Here is a 21,269-nt window from a genome sequence, read left to right on the forward strand (position 1 = left end):
TTGACAGCCCTAATCAAAATGTCAATGTCACGGTATCATTTTATTTTTGGTCAGTATACTGAAGACTGTGTGGGTATTGGGTTTCCCCCAGCTGAAAATGGAAGGGAACGTGGAACTCTTTCTCCAGAGTCAGCTTTAGGACAAACCATTAATTTTGGCCTAAATCCTTCCAAAGTTACTCTGACAGCTTTCATCCCACCCCAGGTTGTATCCCATCACTACCTTTACAAAACCACTCTGTAACCTAACACTCTGGGTGGCTGCAAGCTCAGCCCAGTCAGTAAATCTACCAAGTGTTAATTTCTTGGGTCATCTCCTTGGGCAGTCAAAGCTGAAACCTGAAACGTATCATGAAGCCTATGCCATTTTTTAAATCAGATTTCACTTTTTATAAACTTTAAGGCCACACTACTTTCAATTCTGTTAAACATGTATCCTGGACTTGCAGGGCAGCTGGGTCCTTCGCTCTTTTTTTAGCCCCCCCCCCTTCCTTTTCTTAGGGCTGCTTTTGGTACAGACTGGGGGGAAGGGATACAGAGATAACAAAGCAGAGATGCCAGGTGGGAAGCATTTGGTGTACGTCAATGACCTTGGTGGGTTGAGGAAACTGTCTTCCAAGCCTGCTCTGGCATCAGAGACTCTCACTCCCTCATACCAGCCTGTGGTGCCTGTAATTAATGCAGCCTGTGGCTAATTCCTGCAGTGTAGGTAACAGTGTTAATGGTTCTTGTGTATTTTTTTCGGGTTTCATATGGACTGTTGTCCTAGCTCACATACCCAATTAAGACTTTTTGCTTTTTTGCTTAAGCAGCAAAATTAGAACATTTATATTTTTGGAAGAGCGTGAGGCCTGTCGTCTACAATTAATTAAAAGTAAATTATAATTTGCTTTAATTTTAATTACTAAGCATTTCTTTTTGTGTGTGCCTTTTCTCCTTTTTTTCCTGTTCTGCTTCTCTGCATTGGCCTTACGGGAGCTGTTGGCATAACATTTAAAGATTGTTGTTGTTGTTTTTAAACTGAGGTTCAGCTATTGGTTAGTAATTAAAGCCAAGCATACATGTTCCTTTGGACCAACTGTGCAATGGCTATTTTTATCCGTGGTGTTGGTCCTGCTGTTGAAACAGAGTATCTAGAAGGGGATAAAACGTTGATCTTGATAGTATGCCAGTTTACACGTGGCACAGCCTTGCAAATTGTACACATGGAAGGGTATAGAAGTGTGTGCCAGGGCCCTGGTTCTCAAGAAAGGTTATCAGTGCAGTAGTTTATATAGATGAGGCTTGCTTTGGCGTCCCACCACATGTCCATCTTACATGCTGAGGCCATTAGTGAACCATCTGTCTAGGAACGTGATTAGTATTTCAGTGATGGGATATTGCTGTGCATTTTCTTGACTGACCTAATTGAAACCCGTGTGTGGGCTATTCCTGAAATCGAAGTTGAATTGCATGCATTTTTCAGGGTCAATCGGTTTCACATCACCTTTTCTACCATAGCTGTGGTGATGCCAAAAAGAGATCAGAGAACAACTGATATTGGAAGAGATGTGGTATTCAAGTAGTACATGTTCTATGAGGGCTCCTTTTTGTGGAAACGTTTCATATTAGTGTGGGAGACCCTGCTTTTTCTACCATCTCTAGACTTAGCTTACTGTTCAGCCTAAACTATGGCTGGCAGCTTTTTGCTGCCTGTTCCTGAGAGGGGAGTAGGCTAGCTTCCCAACTAGATGAGTTAGAGATGCCTTTCTCTCCCTCCTTCTGCATGGTGCCTGAAAGAGGTCAAGATGGCATGCAGAGGTAAATCAGTGAAAGACAGGAAAGCAAGATTCCTTCTCCTCTATCTCAATACCATTTTGCTTGCCACCATCCATCTCCTTATTCCCATTTGCCATACTCTTCAGGTGGTAGGAGAAGGAGCTGCTCCTATATGGAGCCTTTTTAAGGCAGTGTAATGCCCTAATATGCTGTCTGGTTACGTCTAAGTTAGAGATGGGACATACAGGGCCATATCTGGGGATGGGGAGGTAGGGGCAGTAGTTGTGTCAATGGGAGGACTTGCCCGCAGGCCACTTTTGGGGTTAGGCAGGATCCTGATCCACCTACCCATCTCCACCCCCTCAAATAGTACCTCAGCCAAATGTAGCTTCCAAACAGGGTAAAAAACCATACAAGAGAATCTCTGTGGTTCATGAAGAAGAGGAGCTACTTGCTTGGAAGCAACAACAATAAAATAGGTGTTCAGTGACTTGAAACTTGCAAATCCTGTCACCAACTTTATTCTTAAGTCATGATGCTGGGTGATCTGCATTTGAAGTCCTGTTGAATGGGGGATTTGTCCAGGACCATGAAGAGCTACTCTGGGATTTTTAAAAGCGCTGTCTTAAGGGTACTAGGGTGACAGCAAGAATCACAGATAACGTTAACAAGGAAAGTTTTGCCCTTTACGTTAAGGGGTGTGTTTATCAGTGCTTATCCACTGGGTGATGAGGCCCTGAACCCTAGGGACTGCCGATGGTCTTGACTATTTCACCTTCTAACAGATAACCTGAATTGTATTTCTCTGTTGCAGGTAAATTGTCAGACATCAAGTCGACGTGGTCCTCGGGCCCAGTCTCTCACACGCAAGCCTCTCTGTCTCACGAACTGTGGAAGGTGCCCAGGAACACTACCGCTCCTACAAGACCACCTCCAGGCTTGACAAACACCAAGCCATCGTCTACCTGGGGCGCCAGCCCACTGGGTTGGGCCAGCTCTTACTCTTCTGGTATTCCCAACTCCTACGTTTTATTGCAATGCAACAACTTTACTGTTCATATATCTCCTCTTTGTATTCAGGGTTCTTTTATGTAGAAAATGTCGGTCCTCAAAGGGCCCACGGAATGTGTCGGTGTTGAGGGGTTACGGTGTTTTTTCCTGTGATGGGAAGATGCATTTTTAACAAAGCCGAGGCAATGCGGGCAGTCAGTCATGACCATTCAGTCCAGTTAAAATAACTTCTTCTCTTGGTAATTCTTTTCTTTGTGGCAGGTGAATTTTTGTGTGCAGCTAGGGATTGTGCATTAAACAATCCACGTTACTGCAAATAAATGAAAGGGGTAATTGGACTAGCAAAATATTAATCTTGGATTTTTTTTTGGCAGGGTAGGGAAAACCATGAAAGCACAACTGCATAGTGTATGCTAAGCTGAATTTTCCAGATGTAATCACTGTAGAGGCATGTGACACCCCCCCCCCCGCCCCCTCAGCATAAGTAGCTACAGGGGTATCGTACTAAAACATACCTTCATATTGGGTAGCAGCCAGACGTTAAAGACAGAGGGACATTTGTCTGTGCTGCAGGTGGGAAGTGACTGATTCCATGTACTAAAACATAAGCGAAAGAACAACAGACTTAAAAGCATTTTAAATTGCCATGTCTTTCAGGATGATCTTTCCACTGTTTTGTTACTGATTGTGACAAATGCTTGCTTCGCAAGTCAGTGTTGACCACCTCCCTCCTACCCGGTGATTACTGCTGCTAGTCCAAATTGGATTGGCAGGGTCAATGCCGGTGGCACATCTTTTTATAGCATGAGACATAGTAGTGACAGCAGCAAACCTGTGAGTTAATCAGTGTGCTACTATCTCAGGTTGAAGCTGCTGTCTTGACCCAGGGTGCACCTGATCCCCTCAAGCAGCACAGCTCCTCATCTGACCCTTGTCAGGAATATAGAGATGGCACAGACTGTCTGCCCAAGCCAACCTACACTGCTGGCCACATCAGCATCTCTTTTGAGGCAATATTTCTCTTACGGAGCTGAAGCACCAAATTGGGAAGGGGGATAGTGCCCTGTTAAAATTAATCCTAAAGGAACAGTTGCTGGTGCAAGAAAACGCTTGAGGATCAGGAAGAAGTTCAACAAGACGTTTGCATTAGAAGAGAAATAAAAATTTGGAGAGTTCAGACATTTGGACAGGCTGTGATTATGATCATCTAAGAAACTAAGGAGAAAGGGACGGCAGTGCTGATCACTCACTAAGGCATGGTTTTAGAAAAATTGGGCTACTCAGGTATTTTATGGTTATGGGTTTGGGTCCCCTTGTACAGCACTAGGCAGAATCCTGTGGAAAACCATGACCAATATTTGTAAGACTGGATAGTAGGTTATGTGTGGGAATCATGCCGCCAGGATGTGTATATTTGGTTACATACATTGCCCAAAATCTGCTTCATCCTATCAGTGTCTCCCCCAAAGTTTATCCTAATTATGTGTAACCTCCAGACTGTATGTTATAACTTTTACTACTCCTTTAAAAAGGCTCTTTCATGATACTTTTGATATAATAGAATGGTTCAAAAATGAATGTAATTTTTTTTACTGCTAATGGTGGAAAGGAAATACTCTCTTTGCCCTCCCCTCCCCCATATGCAATTATAGTTAACTTTTTCTGAGCTCCACCTGGTGGCCAAGGAGCAGCTATTACACGATGCTACAAAATTCCTCAGCCCGTTTGAACTGAAAGGTCACTGTGTAATTTCAGTTCTCCCTTGTAAAAACCAAGCACATTCATCTTTATTTTCTGTGTGTGCCATTTTCTGATTCCTCATGCCAGTTCTTCCCATTAAATTTGCACAATGTGTAATATTGTTTTTGCTTTAAAAATGGTATATTGCAAGTGGAATAAAGTTTCGTTTAAAATGATGGGGTAAGGCATAAAAGAAAAATAAAGAAACAAATCATTAACACCAGCAACAGAAATTTGCAAAATTAAAAGGCTCAAAAAGGAGCATGATGATATATTGTTCCCTAAATTCTAAATACGCCCTGACCTGGATGGCCCAGGCTAGCCTGATCTCGTCAGATCTCAGAAGCTGAGCAGGGTCAGCCCTGGTTAGTATTTGGATGGGAGACCACCAAGGAATACCAGGATTGCTGTGCAGAGGAAGGCACTGGCAAACCATCTCTCTGTTAGTCTCTTGCCATGAAAACCCCAAAAGGGGTCACCATAAGTTGGCTGCGACTTAAAGGCACTTTACACACACACACAATTCTAAATACAGTTTGAGTGCAGCAACACACCTGACTTTCGAAATCCATGTGGCACTTTGTTAGTGCTGCCATGTCAAAGTCATGCAGTTTGGCCTTGTAGGACCAGGCAAACCAGAGGTGCTTTAATTGGTCTTCTGATTTTTTTTAACCGTAGTTGATTCTAATTTAGCTTAAAGCGTCTTCTCTGATACTTTAATTTGTGGAACAGCAGAATGCAAAAGGAATGTAATATTACAGGGAAGCAATCCTAAGCAGGTTTACTTAGCCCCGTTTTATTCCGTGGGGCTTACTCCCAAGCAAGTGTTCTTAGGGTTGCAGTCTGTGAGTCTGAGCAGTGCACAGTGCTTTTACACTGGGGGTAAGTGCAAGTTCAGAAACTAATGCTGCTTTGGGGGGGGGGAGGAAGTAAAGTTGAAATTCACAACTAACTAAGCATACTTTTGTATATGTGTGTGTGTACACACACACATAATGAGCATAATGGAGTGGACCCAGCCAGCTGTACCACTCAATCTCGCCCCATTCTCCTCCTTAGTACAGTCTCTGTCTCACATAGCTTTTGTCTGTGCAGGTCCCATGATCCACAGTGTAACTTTTTCGGATAGTCAAAGGAGACCCTGTCCCCCTTTTTCATCCACAGAAAAGCTGGTGGGCCTACCCCAATATAATTAAATCAACATAAAAACCTGATCACAGCTGGAAGATGCTTATTTAACCTGTTCCATTCCCTCTATGCCTTACATGCCATTTTGCTTTCAGGAATCTGTTTTCAGCAAGATCCCTGTAACCACTTCAGGATTTGCCAGCTTATCTCAAAAGCATGAGGTCTGAAAACATAACAAATGAGAGAGATTCCTTTGAGCATTTCAGGCTTCCTTTAACCTCCAAATCACAGAAATAGGGACATTGCAAAGCAGCAGTAATACAGAAGTGTCTCAAGGCCATATGTTGGCCACCATTCCATTAAAAATCTCCCATAGTAGCTGAAGAAAACATAGTATGAATATGCATCCTCCAGTGTAATTCAAGAGCAGCTACCAAGGAAGAAACAAGTCAGCTGAAAACCTCCCTAATTCAGCAAGAGACAATTCTGACAAATTTGCTTAATAGAAATTCCTGTAGCAATTGTATTCCTCATGTCTGTGTCCTGCATGTTGTGCAGCCTTTGTTCTGTTGGTTGGATTGTGCTGTCACTAATTTTCCCCTTCATTGTGATCTAGGCTCAGCCTGGAGTACTGACAGCTCAGGAAGAACGAGTAGCTGGCTGGTCCTCCGCAACCTCACACCCCAGGTAAGCAAAGCTCATCGATTAATCCAGCAAAGAACTGGGGCCCACCTGGAATGCTAGGAGCAGCAGCAGCAGAAGAGTAGGTTTTTATTCCCCACTTTTTTCTACCTTAATGAGTCTCAAAGCAGCTTACAGTCACATTCCCTTCCTCTCCCCCACAACAGGCACCTTGTGAGGTAGGTGTTGCTGAGAGAGTTCTGAGAGAACTGTGACTGGCCCAAGGTCACCCAGCAGGCTTCATGTGGAGGAGTGGGGAAACAAAGCCAGTTCTCCAGATTAGAATCTGTCACTCTTAACCACTGCACCATGCTGGTTGTCAACATTTGGAAGCCTTTTGTTTATGTATCAGCTTGACATGCAGCTTATGGTATTCCACTTACAGAGCAACAGGAGTGTCCCAAGTTGTCACTGGCTAGTGCAGTAGATTTTTAGGATTGATTCATTTGACATTTTGTTAACTGATTATGTAGCATTAAATGCACTTTGTCATTCATTAGTTTGTACTGTTTTTGTTCTGTCCTAGTAAGACAAAATACATCCTATCACATTAACTACTTTTGAATCCCAATAGAATCTCATGAGCCTGGAATGAGCAACCAATACATTGCTCTGAAATTTTTTTAGTACAAATTATTATTCCTCTCCTTGCTTTTGAAAGTGTTCAGTGCAAACTTAGATTCATCAGAGCATTTAAATGAAATATAAATACAACCCATCGGCCAATTAAATTATAAGACAGTTCTTGAGTGGATACGCATGCTCACTCACTGTTCCAAAACTGCAGGAGTGTCTTTCTAGGTGTGTGGCAGTTGATACGTATGTTACAGAAAGTGGCTCCCTAATGAAGGCTTTAATGGTAAACAGACGCCGTGAAAGTAGATACACGAGTCACTCCACACATCCACTTATAACAAAAGTAACAAAAAAAAGTGATTATAATTCACCTTGGAAAATCACTATAAACAAATGACTCAAAAGGTGCATATTGTTAACCAGGATCCGATGCTTTAAGACACGTTAAAGTGTAGTTTATCAACTGTTTAGTAAGAATTAAATTACTTTTCCAATTAAAGCTCCCATCCTTAAAGGAAATGCCCACAAAATCCTTGGCATACATAAAAAAACCCAGTCTGATTGCAGCTTGTTCAGGGGAGAAGGGCACAGAGAGAAAAAGAGAGAGAGAAGCAGGCAAATGCATTAAGCCTCTAGAGAGAATGAATGTATAAAAGGTCAGTAAGCTATAAGTAAGGGGTGGCTACTACAACTCTGTCATAGTAACTCCTCATAATATCTGTAAAGTCAGTCTGCCATCATAAAGTCAGTCTGCCATGCTGCTCTCCCTTCTCCCTCATCCCTCTATGTCAAAGTAAGTGGTGTGCATTAAGGCAGATCATCATCTATATGCTAATAGCCAAGTTGGCAAAATTTGAGGATACTTAAATCTGGTGATTGGAACAGGCAAGACTGATCTTTCTACAAACCTGGAAAATGCCCCAGGTTGGCAGAAAAATCTGATATCTTAAAAAAAAAAATGTTGGGGAGGGGGGGTTGAAAACCCAAAATGATAGAAGGAGTGCCTGTGGCTTTAAGAAACAGATTCCCTTGGTGGCTGTTGGTAGATAACCACAGCATTCCAGCCTTGATGTTTCTATGGGTAAAAGGTAGGGGGAGGGGCAAGGCCTTTTCCATGGCTGTTTTGGCCTTTGAGGGAAGGCTTATTGGGGCTATGGTTGCTGGCTCCAGGTTGGGAAATTCCTGGTGGTTTTGGGGTGGTGTCTAGAGAGGACGGGGTTTGGGGAAGGGAGGGGCCTCAGCTGGATATAATGCTATATCATCTATTCTCCAAAAAAGTTATTTTCTCCAGTTGGCAGATCTCTGTCATCTGAGGTTCAGCTGTAATTCCAGATCTCCAGGTTCCACGTGGAGGCTAGCAACTCTAGGCCTGGCTGCAACCACTGGGTGACTTGATACTAGCCAATTTGCAAGACTCATCTAGGTCTAGCTGCTTGCTACTGTTCAACAGCAGGCATCCTTTAAAAGCCAGTGTGGTGTAGTGGTTAGAACATCAGAGTACTGTCTGAGAAACCCAGGTTCAAATCTCCATCTTGCTGTGGAAGCTCACTGGGTGATTTTGGGCCTAACCTACCTCACAAGGTGGTTGTGATGATAAAAAGGGAGAGGAGATTGATGTAAGCTGCTTTGGTCCCCATTGGGGAGAAAGGCAGGGTATAAATCAAGTAAATAAAAAATATAGCTGAAGATGGGAGGCAGATAAATGGTAGGTTGGTGAATGGTTGAGAAGGAGAGAATGAGGCAGGGAAAGGGAAGAGGATATGGGGTTGCCAGGGGAGGGGAAGAAGAAATAGCGTGGGGAGGGGGATACAGGGTAAAGTGATATGCCCCCCCAACACACAATTCCTTGAGGCTTCCCTACAATATAAGTGAATCTGCCCCACGCAGCTTGGCCCCAATTTTCCTAGGTAGAGGCTACTGAGGCAGGGGGGTGGGGGAGCCGAAGACAAAAGGCCAGATAAATGTAGGTTGGCTGTAGGGTGGGATTGGGGAACAGATCTCTCTAGTTGGGAGATCTATTGGGATTACAGGAACTCTCCAGGCCCCACATGGAGGTTGGCAATCCTAGGAGAGGAGGAAACAGGAAAAGGAGAGGCTATGGGACCTTTCAGGAAAGGAAAAGGAAATAATGGGCGAGGGGGAAATGAGATGTCTCCCGGAAGTCCTTGCGGGTTCCTGCTTGTCAAAATCTAATTTGTTGTGTTGGATTTTGTGAAGATACTGTTTTGACTTTACAGAAATGACAGCTTACATTATTTAAAGAAAAAGCTCAATGAATCAATATAAAATCCTTATTCTTCTTCTCCCATTAGATTGATGGTTCTACACTGCGTACTCTATGCTTGCAGCATGGTCCTCTTATTACATTCCATCTGAACCTGACTCAAGGGAATGCTGTGGTCCGATACAGTTCCAAGGAAGAAGCAGCGAAGGCCCAGAAGTCTCTGCATATGTATGCATATAGCCAAAATTTGCGATGGTTCAGAATCTTCTAAATTTGCTATGTCTGTAATGATTGCCAGGAACAGAATGAATAATAAAAAAATAGAAGGTGCAATGTGCATAGAAGCATGGCATGAAGTGATCTTGCCTGATATCATCTTTATGATACAAGGCATAATCCTAAAGACTGGCAAATCTAATATAGAGTTCTTGCAGTTTTTCCTCTCATTCAGTGTCAGCTCAGACATCTTCAATGTTTGGCCTCATTCTCAAAGCAAAGCTAGTGAAATTAGAATTGGCCTTCTAAAATATTTGCTTTCATTAATATTATACTCCTCTGTGAATGCTAACATGAAGAGATGATGAGACCCCAGTTTTTGGACATGGTGTACATCTGTGTTATTCCCTGGTATGAGACTCAAGTGGTAACTAGTTAGTCTATGATTAGTTGAGATTCTTATTGACACCAGCATGGTGCCCACTAAATGGAATCCATGTGTAAGCAGTGTGACTAGAGAGATGTGTTGTGCCTGGATAAGTGCCAGCCCCAACTTCCCTTCCCAACTAGTTTTGCCCAACTTTTCCCGATTTATTTATTAAAATATTTCTGTACTGCTTTCCCATAAAAGGGGGGGGGGGTTGTGTCTCCTGCTTCTATCCCATAAAACTCAAAGAAAACTTCGAACTGGTGGTTGCTCATCTCTTTATACCCGTGTTGTTTCTTGCCCCTTGGCTTTCAAGTTTAAGCATAATAGTCCTTGTTCCTTTCCTTGGTGTGTGATGTCTTCTTAAAGTAGGTGAAAGCAGTGGTGTTCCACTTATAGTTCCAAGGGGAAAAGGACATTTGGGGTTTTCTTGTAGTTTGGATGCTGCGGGTTCTCCAGACGCAGCCCATTAACTCGTCTTACCTTTCCAGCAATACCTCTTTCATCCACTCTGGCAAAGCAGTTTAGGGGGGGAAAGTAGACAGTCACAGAGCTGCAGAAATGTAGACCAATTATTATATAGGTTTCTTGGATGAAAAGGCTTGCTTAGAGTGTTTACCAGCAATCTTAAACACACTTATCTGGGCATAAGCGCCACTGAATAAAGAAGGATTTCTGTCTGAGTAAACGTGCGTAGGATAAAGGATTACGCCTCAGTTTCCATTCTCCGGTAGTTTAAGTGACAGGTCAGGATCTGAGCCCCCTTGTGTCTTTCCTTCTGTTTCTAGGTGCGTTTTGGGGAACACTACCATCTTGGCTGAATTCGCTGGAGAAGAGGAAGTAAACCGTTTCTTAGCACAAGGCCAGCCACTGCCCCCCACCTCCAGTTGGCAGTCCAACACTGGAACCACTCAGACACGTTTGGGCTCCACAAGCAGCTCCCACGGAATGGTGCGCAACGACGGCGGCCACTGGAATACCCCCTGCCTGGGCGGGAAAGGGAGCAGCGACTTGCTCTGGGGCGGGGTCCCTCAGTACTCGAGCAGCCTTTGGGGTCCACCCAGCACCGATGACGGCAGGGTTATCGGAAGCCCAACGCCTTTGAATACTCTGCTTCCAGGTGACCTTCTCAGTGGGGAGTCCATCTAGGATGCCAGAGAAACAAAATGGAAGTAACAATCATCAGCACTAAAAGAAAAATAATGGTAACCCTTTCCAGTCCAGGGCATCGTGAAGAATCCAGCTTTAATAGATCAGACTGGCAGCCCTTTTTTTAGTACCTCTGTCCAATATCGACTATGAAACTCTGCCGAAGTCCTTGTGAACTGTTAGTGCAACAGTATGGGCTCCCTTTGGTCAGTGTCACGTGCTAATGATAGGTTTTATGTGGGTTTTTTTTTCCAATGGCTTTTTGATTTTGTTTTTATGTTTGTATGGTGTTTTTAAAGACGTATAAAAGCTGCTTAGACTAGTTCTATCATGAAGGGCACTTTTCAGAATTTGGGCTGGAAAGGGTTATTTTATCAACTTTGGGAGCGGGGGAGGGATATAAAGGGGGGGATTTGAGAAAGCCTATTTAAAATGAGCCTGTGATAATTATGCACATTACCAGAGGCGGATCCATTAATCACAAGGGGGTGGCAACCGACCATCCCATCAGCAGCACTGGGGAACAAATCTTTTGCCCCTCGGCTGTGCAACTTGGATTGAGCGGTGGGGTGGAGTATCTGCGTCCATTACTCCCATGGGTCTTGCCTATGCACATTACACTTGTTTCATTACTTTTTTGTGTCATTTTTTTAAAATTCCCCCTCGAAAATAGTAAAATGGTTTAGAGAAAAAAATACAACATATCAAACATGCAACTATACTTGAATCCAGCAGGCCAATAACAAAATGTGAACACTTTCCTATTATTACACTTCCAGGTTGACATCAGAAAACAAAAGAACAGGCTCTAGGGAAAAAAATTAAGTTTTTTTTTTCTTATATGTATGCATTGGGGAAAAGATGGATCGTTGTGTGAGCGTATGGGGGTGTGTGTGCGCCAGTTGTACGACTTAACAAAATGTGTGTTTGTTTTTTTCTTTTCCTTCTCAGTATATGCTTTTGATTTGCTCATTGGTCAGAACGTTTAATTGTTATTAGCTTCTAACTTTGCACTGAGTGTCCACAGCCCTTCTTGTAGCTAATCCTACTTGGTTTTTTTAAGGAAAAAAATGAAAAAAAAAACTGATAGGAGGGGCTGGCGACAATTCACGTGTAAATGTTTACTCAAGGACTCTTACCGCATTTTAAAAACTTACAGTGTGTATCTCTGGAGAATAATATGTATATCTACCTTTAGCAGCTTTTTATTGTGGACTAATGCAAGGAAATAATTACCGGAGTATTGCACCACTTTTTTTCCATTCAAAATATAAAGTTTAAAAAAAAAGGAAAAAAAAAAACTCTTGTTGAACTGTGGCCATAAATACTTGTAAAGAGTGAATGGTTCCCTGCAAGCCGGAACGGAAACAAGCACTTGGACATAGGTTTTGACTGCTTTTGGAGGAGCCTACAGTTTCGGCTCTCACCTGTTTACAGACTTTTTTTTTCCTCCTTCAAACTTTAAAATAAAAAAAGGAATTGAAAAAAAAGAAAAAAATAGACTTCCATCATAAAGAAACCTATTTTCAGAATGAAGATATGCTACTTCAGAGCTCTGGGATTGAAACAGTGTTTGTTGTTGTTGTTCTTGTTGTTCTCGTTGTTGTTTTATCCTTTTCTTTGGCCATTGCTGTGTACTCTGTTTTGTTTTTTTCCTCCTCTTCGTCAAAGTGGCGAAAAAAAAAACGTTGTGATCACTATCTTGCACATGGTGGAAGATGTCTCAGGAAAGCCGGGTTTCCCGAGGAGCAACTCCACACCATTTCATGTATTTTTTAAACCCAACTCCTAGCACTGAAGATGTTATTAAAAAACAAAACGGAAAAATAAATAAAAAAAGACAGTAAGAGAAGAAGAAAAATACCTAATCTAATGTGTAGCAGTTACATATTTACCAAATAATGGACTCAAAAAAATAGATGTTTGAAGAGTGCTTTATATATTAAAAATTGCTTTATGTTTAAAAATGATCAATGTTTTTGATTGTTTTGAAAGGAAGAAAGACAATGGAATAACATACCCTTTGAGTATGTTTTTAAAAATTATATGAACATTGTGCTCCCTGCCTGCTTGGATCAGGAAACTTGTGCATTACATTTTTTTTGTTAAAGATTAGCTTTTTAATGGTATTGTCCAATTAAAAAGGGTCCTGCAAGATTGCAAATCAACAAAAGCTGGTTTTCTAGAGGATCATGAACTATGCACAGATTGGGTTCCAGACTTGTGTTTTCTCAAGTTTTCGTAGTGTATTTAGCTGAATACCCTTTTCTCAGAGTGATTGCATCTCATTCTCATTACACGCACTCTACATATGTATTGTGTATATATATCTCTCTATACACACGAACACACACACACACACACACACATTATATTTATATATAAAATACATATGTGCCTATGTGCGGATTGAAATAGTCAATACAATTTTCCATGCTGAAGTTTAGCAATGAGTTGTAGGAATTAAAAAAAACTCCCAATCATTTAAAATTTGGGATGGAAGTTTAAAAAAAAAAATCCTGTTGAATATTTTTTTTGCCTTTCATTTTGAATTTAAGATGTCTGTAACTCTGAGATGAAAAGAAAAAAAAGTTTGTGGCTTTTAATGTTATTTCTCCTCATAGAATGTGATTGTTAAAAACATGCACCAGAAGTTGCTTTCAAGAGTACGAAGATTCTTTGAAACTTAATAAACTGCAGTTTTTCTTGGCTGTTAAAAAAAAAAAAGCATGTGTATTTTTCTTGCGTTTTGAGACAACTGTTAACCTCCTAGCTTTAACTGCAGTTTTTGTAGAGGGCCTTTTCAAGACTTGCCACGCTTCTTACATGTTTAACATGAAACAAAGAAATATTAGAAGTAATTAAAATGCCCCCCCATATGTTTAGTTTGATGTACATCATCTGATTTTAGATTGTGGGATATTTTTGCTATATGTGTTTTGCCAATCTTTGACATAGACATTAAGATAGTAATGGATTATATATGGATTGTCACATTTTTACAGTTGTATTTCTGTTCTCCTTTTTTCCAATCCTATGGAAGAATTTTCATCACACTGCTGGAACTGTGAAGAAATAGAGACAGAATTCAGAGACCACCCAAATATTATTATGCTTTTGGGCCACCATTCCTTTGCCTCTAGTATTTCTTAACCTTTGAGAACAAAGGCTTTCACTCATGAGCATTTTTTTAGGTAATTTCCCCATTTTTTGTTCACATGATATTACAAGAGCATTCTGCTTTTCCTCTGAACTCCTGTTCGAGAGAATAATCAAAATCACTTCCATGTGACAGCTTCAGCTCAAACTTTCAGAAAAAGTTCAAGGCTTGGAGTATGAGCCGTGAAGGCAATTTATTCAGCCCAAGCAGTAACCTATAGGCCTATGAGCACATTCCGAGTGGGGGGGGGGGATGGGGACGAAGCTCCATAGGAGCTGCCGTGACCCCCGCTGGTGTATGTGCATGTATAACCTGGGATAACAGCCAGTTACGCCATCCCGGGTGGCACACACACCAGCTCATGGGCACCCTGGAGTGGTGCAGGCCTCCTCAGCCACCGCACCGGGACCTAAATCCCAGAAGAGGCGGCCGTGCCAGTGTTCGGGGGGGGGGGGGCGTTCCAAGGGGCGGAGCTGACATTAGCTTCCTGACCCCTTTAGACCCGGGAACGCTCTGCTGAGCCAACATTTTTGGTGGCACAGCCTTGCTGTTTGCAATGGGGCATTTGTACAAAAGCTTTTTTTCTCCACAACGGCCAGGAAGCCTCTGAGGAGGCTGCTCCCAGCCATTGCGAATCTCCCCCCACCCCCCAGGGATGGGCTGCCCAAGATTTGTTTGCTTAAGAATGAGTTTCCAAATCGCTGTGACGCCCCGGAATTCATCAGTAGGAATCCCTCTTTCTCTGGACAGCAAATCAGCAGGACTTTATCTCCTTTCTTGCAACTTGTGAAAGTCTTGTGGGGGGACGGACCCTAGCTTTTAAGCAGCCAGTAACTTCTTGTTGCTTACTTGTTGTGATCTCCCACAAAATGGCTGGCAGTGTGTCTTGGTCAACTTGACATGGCCTTGTTTTCAAAAGTATGTGTAAACAGGATTGATGTTGTGCGCACGTTAAATTTGTCTTGTGGTTCAGTCAGGAAATCGATTCTCTGGCCCTAAATATATGACATAAGGATTTTCAGTTCATGCTGCAATTATGCAAGTGGGATTAGCATGTCGTTTAAGGCATTCTCATGAGTGCCTTCAGGCCATGTTAACACTGTTTTGTGCAACGTAACCCTTTTAGCTAGAAATTTGGAAAAGCCATGCATGGAAATAAGCTCACAGTTTATTTTATGTTAGGTTGCCTGGATTTGTTTAGAATGAGATATACTTCTGGAAACTAGTATCTACCTTCGCCAAGCAAGCAAAATGAGTTTTCCCATGTTTTAGCCAAAGTATACATTTTAGGCACTTGCTGTGATTTTTTTCATATAAATTTAAATTAGTTGAATGGGGCAAATAGAAGCTTCCCAGGACCATTTCAGGTCAGGAAAAGGGCACAGGTTTTAACCCCCTTACCCAAATACCTAAAAAGTATGTTTTAAAAATAAATGGGAGCTCTGGACACAGAACTCCCTGCACACATCTGGCTTGACCTTGTTGAAATTGCATCTGAGAGCACATTCCAGTAAACGCTAACCATCGGCAGCTACTTAGAGCTGCAACGTAGCCTGTCATTTCTAGAATCTCAGCAAGCCATGTAATTTATTTCCATGTGATGATTTAGTATTGGGTCTGAGTGGTGTGGCCGAAGGGGAGCCCAGGGACAGTGTTTTTATAGGTGCCTGTGTTGTCTCTTGGAAGCCCAGTTAGTCACTGTTTGAAGGGGTGTAAGATAGAAGTTTACAGGCAGAAGATTCAGATAAAAGCAATATGAACTACAGCTTCCAGCAACACATAATTGCAAAGATTGGGTTAGATCCAATGCAAGGTCTGTGCGAGGATTCCTGATCTTCCCAGCTTTCTCTTCAGCCATTATTTCCACCCCCGTAGAAGTTTATCCCTGGGACCATGGGACCCACTTGGAGTATGGGGAGGGTTGCCAGCCTCCAGGTACTGGGGAGAAAAACGGCACCTCTGTACTTGTACCAAAAGGTTTAGAAAAACAGTACAGGAAACTGTATATACACAAAGTGCAAATATTTATAAGCTACTGAGGTGAAACATAGACCATATACGTGACATATATACAACACAATTATATACAATATGTACAGTTCACACAAAAAATGTAGAGAAATTTCCAAAGGTCTCAGCTGAGTACCACAAATATATAGAGGAAGTTCCAAAGGTCTCAACTGAGTACCAAATGAATGCTAATATTGTAATCCTTGTGTAAAGTTCATATAGAGCCACAATCATCGATGGATACGGCCGTTTCAGATCCACAGCAGTGGAAATCTTTCTTCAGTCCTTCTAAAAATTAATATATTACCATCAGTATATAAATATATAAAGATTATGACTATTAAAAATTGAGTCAATACAATATACTTACAATACAAAAGTGCTGTTACATAGTCAGCTGGGGTTGCCAGTTTGTGACCTGAAGCATTACTCTTTACCCTTAAATGGTGGACTATATGGTATTATACTAGGACTGTCAGTTCTAAGGTTGCCAAGCTCCAGGTGGGGCCTGGAGATTTCTTACTTCCTATAGGGTAAAGCTGATGTTAAAATGCTGCTAAAATATACATTGTCACTTTAAAGAATTCTAACCCACTTCGGGGATGCATCATCAGCAACACCTGGGTTTTCCTATGTATCTGATTAAGACTCTGTTCTAGTTTATTAGCTGCACTATGTGATGTACTTTACTGACTTCTGATTGCTCATACTTACCCTGTGTGGGAAGGAATGATGACTATGTAACAGCACTTTTGTATTGTAAGTATATTGTATTGACTCAATTTTTAATAGTCATAATCTTTATATATTTATATACTGATGGTAATATATTAATTTTTAGAAGGACTGAAGAAAGATTTCCACTGCTGTGGATCTGAAACGGCCGTATCCATCGATGATTGTGGCTCTATATGAACTTTACACAAGGATTACAATATTAGCATTCATTTGGTACTCAGTTGAGACCTTTGGAACTTCCTCTATATATTTGTGGTACTCAGCTGAGACCTTTGGAAATTTCTCTACATTTTTTGTGTGAACTGTACATATTGTATATAATTGTGTTGTATATATGTCACGTATATGGTCTATGTTTCACCTCAGTAGCTTATAAATATTTGCACTTTGTGTATATACAGTTTCCTGTACTGTTTTTCTAAGCCTCCAGGTACTAGCTGCAGGTCTGCTATTACAACAGCTCCAGCCGATAGAGATCAGTTCACTTGGAGAAAATGGCTGCTTTGGCAATTGGACTCTATGGCATTGAAGTCCCTCCCCTCCCAAACCCTGCCCTTCTCGGGCTCTTCCTCAAAAACCTCCTAATGGTGGCAAAGAGGGACCTGGCAATCCTAAATATGGGTCAGGAGGTAGAAGGGGATGAAACCTTTCTGTTCTGCCTCTTCTATCAGTGGGGCCCTGTTCAAGCCAGATTCAAGAGGAAGTGATTTCACCCTCTCCCCATTGCAGCCTCCCCAACTCATGTAGCTATTACCCCATGTGGGTCTTCACAACTGAGGAATAAACTTCTCCAGGGTTGGAAATGGCGGCTGGCGGGCGAGGGGGGGGGCTAGGAAGACTTGTGACCATCAGCACTTTCCACCGATGGATCCCGAGATCCAACCTGTTGATTATTACAAGATGTTGTGATGATCTTTAGCATAAACTTGGCCTTTTATCGTTTAACTGACTGCTGTATAATATCTGGCTGTTAGTTTACTAAAAATGTTTGCAACTAGTTCTCACACATCACGGTTTGGGTCTTGGGCTAACTCAATGCAGAAGCTCCAGGTACTGAAATAGATGATCAGAAATCACTTAAAAGTTTACTGAGTTTGCAAGGAGGTTAGCTGTGGCTTCTGGCCAACAGTAAGCCTACTGTTATCACCTCTACCCCTACAGCTGTGTGGAACTTTGTTTTCATTTATTTCCTCTTTTGGTAAATACGGATCTAGCGATTTGATTTTGCGTCTTTTTTGTGTGTGGTGTAAATGATTTTTAATCCTGCAGTAGAAATCTAGCGGTGCTGGAAACTTGGTCAACCACTGAGGTGGTGATGGTTGGCCATATTCCTGTTCTCCTCAAAGAAAATTGCTGATCAACCTGCTTCTCCCAGTCACCATATTTGGCCCCTCCCTTATACCTCTCTGCTTTCTCCCTTCATGTTTCTGAAAAGAAAAGGGGAGTTGAGCATTCAGGCATGTGGCATTCCTCAATGTCTACAGTTTGGCTTAAAAATAAATAAATAAAAAACCTTAATATTGTCCAAAGGGGTCAAAAAGAGAGAGACTGGTGTAAGTAAGAGAAGAGAAACAAGGAAGTAGAGAAATCCATCTGTTGTGTTTTAACTCAGCTACTTTTATTTGCTAGTTTTCATATTTCCTTGTCTTCCTATTCCTGCAGGAGTGCTCTGAGCCCCAGTCAAAGATGCCTTCTGGCTTCCCCCTTTCAAAATACCTGAAACAAATTGCAGGAGTTGCTGGTGGAGTGTGGAGATTAATTATTGGTTTCTGGTCTCTAACAGCCTATTCCTGAGGTCTGAGGCTGAAAGAGCTCAGTAGGTGCGCAAGTGGCCGCACCCAGACCTGCGCCAATTGCGCCGCCAAGACTGGCACGGACGCCGGCGTTGGGACAATTACACTGACCTCTCTGGACTGGCACAGCAGCATGGTCCTGGCTGGGACGCTGGCTCGGCCACCCAACGGTGTCCCAACGATGCAAGTGCAGTTTCCTAACCCCATCCAGCCAGTGAATGCCCCCCTACGCCTCAGCGGTGCTGCACCAGGATTTTGCTGGCACAGCATCACTTTTCTCTATGGGGTGTCCCCCCCATTTTTTACTTTTTACATTTTTCAAGCCCTTTTTCCTGCTCATGGCAGCTTCCAAACCTCTTTTGGAAGCGCCATGGCAGTGCCTCGACCACTCTGTGCCCGGGCGCCACTGGGCTCAGGAATGGGCTGTCAGTATGCCATGCATTCCGCTCCTCGTATTTATATCCCACCCTGCTTTGAGGAACTCATGGCACTGTACCTGGCCAATTTTATCCTTCCAACAGCTGGATGAGGTAAATAGAAACTGGCCTGTATCCTACCAATCCACTCAGCGAAACTCAAAACCTTTCTCTAGCCTAAAAATTCTTCCTCCAACTAAGTGGCTCTTCTGTCCAAGGACTTAAGTGGAAGGAAGGCTCCTAAGGCTAGAGGAAGGTTTCAGGCTTCATTGAGTGGGATGCTAGGATACACGCCCCTGACTGGCCCAAGATCACACTTCCCATTGGTCTCTCTTCCCCCCCCCCCCCCAGAATTAAGAAGCTGATAACTTTATAGTTGCCAATCCACAGCATATGTCCAGAATGAGAATTAGGTCCCCCTTGTGTTACCCTCTTACCCCTGCATTTTGACTGTATGACAGTTCCATTACTGGCAGGGGGTGGGGGTGGGTTACAGCTGTAGGGCCAGAGAAAGGCCTGTAGGGGGCTACAGAGAGTCCCAAGTCCATTAGTTTTGTAAATGTTAAATTAACGCAAAATATTACTTCTTATTCATTGGTGTAAGTAAGGGAAGAAGGATCCAAAGCAGCTTACAGCATCATTCTCAGTGTGGTGTAGTGGTTAAGAGCAGTGGTTTGGAGCAGTGGACTCTGATCTGGAGAACCGGGTTTGATTCCCCACTCCTCCACATGAGCGGCGGAGGCTAATCTGGTGAACTGGGTTTGTTTCCCCACTCCTACACACGAAGCCAGATGGATGACCTTGGGCAAGTTACAGCTCTCTTTGAGCTCTCTCAGCCCCACCTACCTCACACGGTGTCTGTTGTGGGGAAGGGAAGGTGACTGTAACCCGGTTTGAGTCTCCCTTAAGTCGGCATATAAAAACCAACTCCTTTTTCTTCTTCCCTTTTATTCTCAAAACAACTCTGTAAGGCAGTGATGGCCCTAAGGTCACCCAGTGAACCAGAGCCCTATCCCAGCACGTTGTGGCATAGTTGTTACCCGAATTAGATTGTCTCTGGTTTAGTTGGGGGAATTTGTGTTGAAGAGAGAGCTTTGCAAGAGGCACGGGTAGCTTAGGGATCTTTTAAACCTTTAAACCATGACGCAGAGAGATAAGCTGCAGTACTGCAGTCCAAGCTCTGCTCACGATCTGAGTTTGATCCCAACAGAAGTTGGTTTCAGGTAGCCGGTTCAAGGTTGACTCATCCTTCCATCCTTCTGAGGTCGGTAAAATGAGTACCCAGCTTGCTGGGGGTAAAGGGAAGATGACTCAGGAAGGCACTGGCAAACCACCCCGTAAACAAAGTCTGCCTAGAAAACATCAGGATGTGACGTCACCCCATGGGCATCCATTATGCAGGCTTAAATCCCTTGGAAAACTCTCAATAAAGAGGAGGTTTGCTCAAAGAAAGTGTGGTTTTATTACAAATAATTTCAAGCACACAATATAAGCCCACATGCACAATTCATACAAGAGCTAGTGAAGAATAAAGGGGTGGGAGATAGATTTAGGGAATGGGTGATATTTACCAGACTAGAAGAGTGATGTCTGATGACAGTAATGCTGTAGAGGGCGAAAAACTTGTGGAAGCAGCAATAGCATGCTACCCTACATGCAAGTAGAGGGTTATGTTCGGATCCAAGGTGCACACACACACACACACACACACACTATGAATGGCCAAAGGAGTAATATTTATACGTAAAATGTGTCCTGAGTAGGGTTGTGCAAAAAGTTTTTTTGGGTAAATTTCAGGTTTATTGGGCCCAGTTTTTTCGGTAAATGGAATAAGCCAAATACCCATACCGATAAAGGGGTATTTTGGCTTTATTTCCGGGTTTACACCAAAAAAAAAAAAAGGCCATTATAATCTATGGGGATTTCTTTGAAGCTCCCGTGGAGGCATATTTGGAGGTAGAGTTCCCAAATTTTCAGGGTAGCTTCAAGGGGCTCTACTTGCATGACCCCCAAAGTTTGGTGAAGATTTGGTCTGGGGATCCGATTTTGTGGGGTCCAGAAGGAGTCACCCCCTTCTCCATAGAGAAGTATGGTAAAGTTTACCATGCTTCTTTATGGAGGAGGGGGCAACCCCATTCAGACCCCATAAAATTGGACCCCTGACCCAATCTTCACCAAACTTTGGGGTTTATGCAAGGAGAATCTTGTGAAGCTACGCTGCAAATTTAGTGACTAACTTGTAA

General features: G+C 42.7%; 1 protein-coding gene across 4 annotated transcripts in view; it reads left to right on the top strand.

Moving 5' to 3' along the window:
- Positions 1-12,710, top strand: part of TNRC6C (trinucleotide repeat containing adaptor 6C) — a 141,389-nt gene extending 128,679 nt beyond the window's left edge. For all 4 annotated transcript variants that reach the window (XM_056864829.1, XM_056864831.1, XM_056864832.1 and 1 more), the window contains 4 exons: positions 2,572-2,766; positions 6,253-6,323; positions 9,206-9,345; positions 10,549-12,710. In XM_056864829.1, coding sequence (XP_056720807.1) covers positions 2,572-2,766; positions 6,253-6,323; positions 9,206-9,345; positions 10,549-10,909 — 767 coding nt within the window. In that variant the 3' untranslated portion in view covers positions 10,910-12,710. The remainder of the gene's footprint in view (positions 1-2,571; positions 2,767-6,252; positions 6,324-9,205; positions 9,346-10,548) is intronic.
- The last annotated feature ends 8,559 nt before the right edge of the window (positions 12,711-21,269 follow it).

Source organism: Euleptes europaea, chromosome 1 (genome assembly GCF_029931775.1).
Source record: "Euleptes europaea isolate rEulEur1 chromosome 1, rEulEur1.hap1, whole genome shotgun sequence".
NCBI lineage: Eukaryota > Metazoa > Chordata > Lepidosauria > Squamata > Sphaerodactylidae > Euleptes > Euleptes europaea.